Here is a 5,742-nt window from a genome sequence, read left to right as displayed (position 1 = left end):
TTCAACTAATAAACACAACTTTTATTATTAAATAGTTAATAATATGTGTATTTTAACTAATAAACACAACTTTTATTATTAAAGAGTTAATAATATGTGTATTTCAACTAATAAACACAACCTTTATTATTAAATAGTTAATAATATGTGTATTTCAACTAATAAACACAACCTTTATTATTAAATAGTTGATAATATGTGTATTACAACATACTAATAGACACAACCTTTATTTGATATTACACGGGTGTTAGCATACTACCAAACAAGATCAATCAATTTACTGAAAATATTATAATTTTACATTTTGTTCTTTGTTGTTCTCGTTGACATGAGCTTCTAATGTTGGTCTATACTTGAAATTCATTACTAGTATGTGCTTTATTAGTAAGTAAGTACTAATTAGTAGTAATTAAGTACTTTATTGGTAAGTATTAATTAGTAGTAATTAAGTACTTTATTAGTAAGTACTAATTACTAGTAATTAAGTACTTTATTAGTAAGTACTAATTAGTAGTAATTAAGTACTTTATTAGTAAGTACTAATTAGTAGTAATTAAGTACTTTATTAGTAAGTATGAATTACTAGTAATTAAGTACTTTATTGGTAAGTATGAATTACTAGTAATTAAGTTCTTTATTAGTAAGTATGAATTACTAGTAATTAAGTACTTTATTGGTAAGTATGAATTAGTAGTAATTAAGTACTTTATTGGTAAGTATGAATTACTAGTAATTAATTACTTTATTGTTAAGTATTAATTAAGTAATTTATTAGTAAGGAAGTACTAATTAGTAGTGATTAAGCACTTTATTGGTAAGTACTAATTAGTAGTAATTAAGTACTTTATTAGTAAGTAATTAAGTAATTTATTAGTAAGTACTAATTAGTAGTAATTAAGTACTTTATTAGTAAGTATGAATTAGTAGTAATTAAGTAATTTATTAGTAAGTATTAATTAAGTACTCTATTAGTAAGTATGAATTAGTAGTAATTAAGTAATTTATTAGTAAATACTAATTAGTATTAATTAAGTAATTTATTAGTATGGAAGCACTAATTAGTAGTAATTAAGTACTTTATTAGTAAGTATGAATTAGTAGTAATTAAGAATTTATTAGTAAGTACTAATTAGTATTAATTAAGTACTTTATTAGTAAGTATGAATTAGTAGTAATTAAGTAATTTATTAGTAAGTACTAATTAGTATTAATTATGTAATTTATTAGTATGGAAGCACTAATTAGTAGTAATTAAGTACTTTATTCGTTAGGAAGTACTAATTTATCCAAGTTAACCAAAGGCACAATCACCATACCAGTTAAGAAACGTGTTTCTTCTTCTATATTTTATATCTTACTTCTGTGATTGTGAACATGAGTGACGTAATTGAAAGAGTCTATAATATTGCAGGAGTTTAACCGAGAGGAACGCGTACAATTCTCCTATTCTCAAACAAGTGGTGCCAATCGGGGACCACCCTGTCATCAACAATTCCAAAAATACTGTACCATATCGACGGCGATAGGCGAAAGCGGTAAGCCTAAGACGGCTAAAACCATTGTAAAAGAAGAGAGAACCGTCACCTATAACCAACAGCAGCCGAACGTAATTAGTAATGGAAATCTTCCTAGTCATCAAATTACGTTCAAATCAATTAGCTCCTGACCAGAAATCTTATCTGACCGTAGCCCCACCTGAGAGCATTAAACATAAGCCAACTAAAGCGGTAAATCTCAAACCCATACCTTCCACGTCCTCCTGGTGGGAGTAGTGGTAAGTTTCCTGATGAATGTCTCCAGTGGCACAATTACTATAGAGCGAAGCATGGCGTTCCTCTTCTGAAGTTGTCTTCTAAAGTAAGTCTGTGATCCATTATGATTCTGACTCCTAGCTATAAGTAGTTTTTTGTCACTTAGAGTCATAGAAAAACAAAACTGTTAATGAGCTAATAAGAGTTAATTATGATGAGAGTTTCAGTTTGTTATGATATAAAGGACTGTTTAGTTTAGATATAAGTGATTTATTTATTTTGTGAATGAATATTTTATTATTGTTTAGTTTTTGCTATAATAAGAGTTAAAAGCAGATGATTGTAGGAAGTTATGTGTATAATTCATTGATGCTGAGACTATCGAATGTCGCGTGCAATACTTTGACATCGAGAATATAGAGATTTCTAGAAGGTGGGCAGACGATTAAGTGATAAACTTATAAATAGTGTAAGACGAGCGGAAACACCAGACAGTAGCAGAAGAGAGTAAAAATATGGGAAAGGAAAAGTTCGGCGTGAAGTTAATTACCGATAGGCCCAACGTTTAATATGTTAGAGTTAGACTAACAGTAGAAAAGGAGATGAGACACTTTGAGAAATGGAACAGAGGATATTTTAAAGAAAGAAGACCAAACAATTACGGTAACTCGCGTCACAATTGTAAGTGAATCACATACAGGATACTAGTGCTGTAGTAACAGGGAAGATAGTTCGGCTTGTCAACTGAAATTCTAAAGCAGCTGAATAGGCCTAAGTGGACTTTTGACAACAAGAAAAGAACTATATGTATATAGTGTTTATGATATGCCTGTAATCTCTATTGTGTGTATATTATTTTGAAAACAAGTAAAGTGCTTGCTGTTCATTTATCGTTCAATTTATCACCAACAAGTCACAGACATCTACTATAGAATAATCCTAAGCCCAACAACAACATAGTATATATACTAATACTATTAAGAAATATAAGTAAATATCTTTTATTTTGACAATTGGCGAAGATTATATTTTAAATTCTGACGCAGTTGTTCAGTCGCGAGTACAGTTTCAGATTTTATGAACCACGATACAATGTTTGAATATAGAGATCATCTTACAAAACAGATTAACATTTCGCTTTTTTATGTATAATGAACAGTATCGAAATCGAAACCAAATAAAGGAACGCCCTCACACTAGTTTTCATGTTGTTATTCTACGCTTAATTAATTTACTCGTTGCTCCATATAAAGTTTACTGCTTGAGTATTAAATACAATATCTCAGAGCAATGGAAGAAGCCATTAAAAAGTTTAAGTTGAATATAAAATTAAACTGATAAGAGATGTCTTTCCAAGCTAGTCCTGACAGCTATGATTCCACGTACTCGCTTCAAAATTTCTAGGAAAATGCAATTAAAAAAATAATAATAATAACAAGTGTGTGTGAAACTTGTTTCTTGTTAAGCACAAGGCTAAACAATGAGCTATTTATGTTATCTCCGCTGAGAGTATCGAGTTTTAATGTTATAAACCCTCAAACTTACTGCTGCGCTACCGGGGGGGGGGGGCTTTTCAGAAGTAAGGGGATAACTTAAAGAGCAATGTCAGTGGCAGCTTACATCTGCGATACATTTTCAATATATATCTACCATCCAATTGGATATCAGGAGCCGAACAAACTACTATTTGACCCATCTCTAGACAAGAGTTGGCGGTAGGTCGTCTTGACTAGCTTCCTTTCCCCAATTTCAGTAACTCACGACCCTTTTTTTACCGCTACCCCTAGTCAGACCTTTGAGCCATTGCTATAATCCTGAAGCATATAATTAGATAAAAACAAACCTTTAAAGAGTTAATGAAAAGGTAAATCAAAATAAATAGTATCTCAGCGGGTTATCTGAAGACTTGTAACGCTAAAAACCGGGTTTCAATACCAGGAATGGGCAAAGCACAGATAGTCCACTGTGTAGCTTTGTGCTTAACAACAAACAAAGAAAAGAAATAATTCGAGGGTGAGTCAACAGGACGTCGAATACGTTGGTAACTCACCGAGACTGCCTTCAATTTTTAGCCTATGGCGTTTACTTCTTAAATATTTTTCAAAGAAACTACTGCCCTATTCTAAAGCTTCGAAAATAGGGTACTGAGGGCAACCCAGTGGTGACCTTTTCGGACTGTGAATCCGAGATTCCGTGGTTCGCACCTCGTTACCCCAAACAAGATATCATGCTATAAACTTTAGAGCCATGGGTGCGTTATAAGAGTGGAGATTACATCCCACTATTTAGTCAGAATAACCCAAGGATTGGCGACGTGTAGTATTGACTAGCTGCTTTCCCTTTAGTCTATCAATTCCAAATTAGGTATGATTAGAGCTTTTGTTTAAAATTCACCAAACAGATAAATACGTTTTTTTGGATAACTTTAGAACGTTCCAGAATAAACATAAAAATGTTTTCGTTTCAGCTGTGTTCTTATGCTCAAGAGTGGGCTAACCATCTAGCGAAGACCGACAGCTTTCAGCATCGTAGTGATCGCAAGTATGGAGAGAATATCTACATGAGCTGGTCTTCTGATCCTACAGTCCAAATCTCTGGTAACTGTAAACCTTTGAATGTTCACAAGAAATAAAAGAAAATCCTGAAATTGATACCTCACGCTATTGTATATCGTTACACATTGTTCAAATAATCGAGGTCCGAGAGTGGTCTGGTTGTTAGCGTTTTCTGACTCAGAATCCGAGAATTCATAATTCGCCACCGTATTACTGAAAAAACGCACTCCGTGCTTTAGGGCCGTGGATGCGCCGTATTAGTAACGGTCAAATCCCAATATTCAATCAGACATGAGTAGCTCAAGAATTGGCGGAGGGTTCTGTTGACTAGCTGTCTTTCCTCTAGTCTATCAGTTAAAAACTAGGAACGGCTATGCATAGAGAGTCCTCTGAGTAGCTTGCTTTGCCCCAAAAATTATAAAACAAACACTCTAGTAGTTGCAGTATACGGATCTCGGACGAATTTTGTTTATTTCTGGAGATATACATTATTTAAATTTTGACCCAAAACAAATCATTGACAATGAAGTGTTAAACAGTTTTGCGTTTTTTGTTGTTGGTTATACAGATTTCAAAAAGTCGATCTGCGTTTTTTGTTGTTGGTTATACAGATTTCAAAAAGATATAACCAACAACAAAAAACGCAGATCGAAGATTTCAAAAAGTCGATCTGCGTTTTTTTGTTGTTGGTTATATATATTTCAAAAAGTCGCCCTCGTTTTTTGTTGTTGGTTATATAGATTTCAAAAAGTCGCCCTCGTTTTTTGTTGTTGTTTTGGCTCTATATTCATTACTTATTACATTGATTTTTTAATGGTTAAGTAAGACTTAAGTTACGCATGTATTCTAATCTATATTAATATATTGTTTGTTTATCATGGTTTTTAAATCATCTCAAATATGCAATACAGATTTTGGTTTTGACATTTTCCTAAACAGGGAAAGTTCCAGTAGACAGCTGGTATAGTGAGATCAAAGATTATACTTTCGGTAAAGAACCTCGATCTCTATCCTCAGGTAAGACATTATTCATATTGTTCTTTAAATAAATAAAAAATATACTTCGTTTCGCAAGTCTTTCATATCATTCTTAAACAGGGCCAAACAATGATCGTGTTATATTTTGAACAAAGTAAGACATCAGCAATAAGTTTACGGGCTTATAATGCTCAAATCTGGGGCTCGATTTCCCAGCTGTGGGCAGAGCACAGATAGCCAAATGTGTAGCTTTGCTCTTAAAACAATCATAACGACATTCTTAAATCCACCGCGGGTTTGAATCCCTGTCCCACCAAACATTCTTAAGTCGTTATTTTATCAGTCTCGCTCTTTTCTCCCCCCCCCCCCCGCCCTCGGTGGCTCAGCGTTAAATCTGACGGCTTATTAAATCGCTAAAACCTGGTTTCGATGCCCGTGGTGGGCACAACTCAGAT

The 5,742-nt window shown here is 33.1% G+C and overlaps 1 protein-coding gene across 1 annotated transcript in view; it reads left to right on the top strand.

Annotated features, from left to right (window-relative positions):
* Nucleotides 1-1,734: 1,734 nt before the first annotated feature.
* LOC106462706 (Golgi-associated plant pathogenesis-related protein 1-like) overlaps nt 1,735-5,742 on the top strand; it is a gene marked incomplete at its 5' end in the record, with an annotated part of 9,263 nt that continues 5,255 nt past the window's right edge. Inside the window, 3 exons of the mRNA XM_022390025.1 lie at nt 1,735-1,860; nt 4,222-4,351; nt 5,249-5,326. Of these exons, the coding sequence (XP_022245733.1) occupies nt 1,735-1,860; nt 4,222-4,351; nt 5,249-5,326 (334 nt within the window). The remainder of the gene's footprint in view (nt 1,861-4,221; nt 4,352-5,248; nt 5,327-5,742) is intronic.

This window comes from Limulus polyphemus, unplaced genomic scaffold (genome assembly GCF_000517525.1).
Source record: "Limulus polyphemus unplaced genomic scaffold, Limulus_polyphemus-2.1.2 Scaffold1230, whole genome shotgun sequence".
In the NCBI taxonomy this organism is placed as follows: domain Eukaryota; kingdom Metazoa; phylum Arthropoda; class Merostomata; order Xiphosura; family Limulidae; genus Limulus; species Limulus polyphemus.
This window is presented reverse-complemented; position numbering and strand designations above follow the sequence as displayed.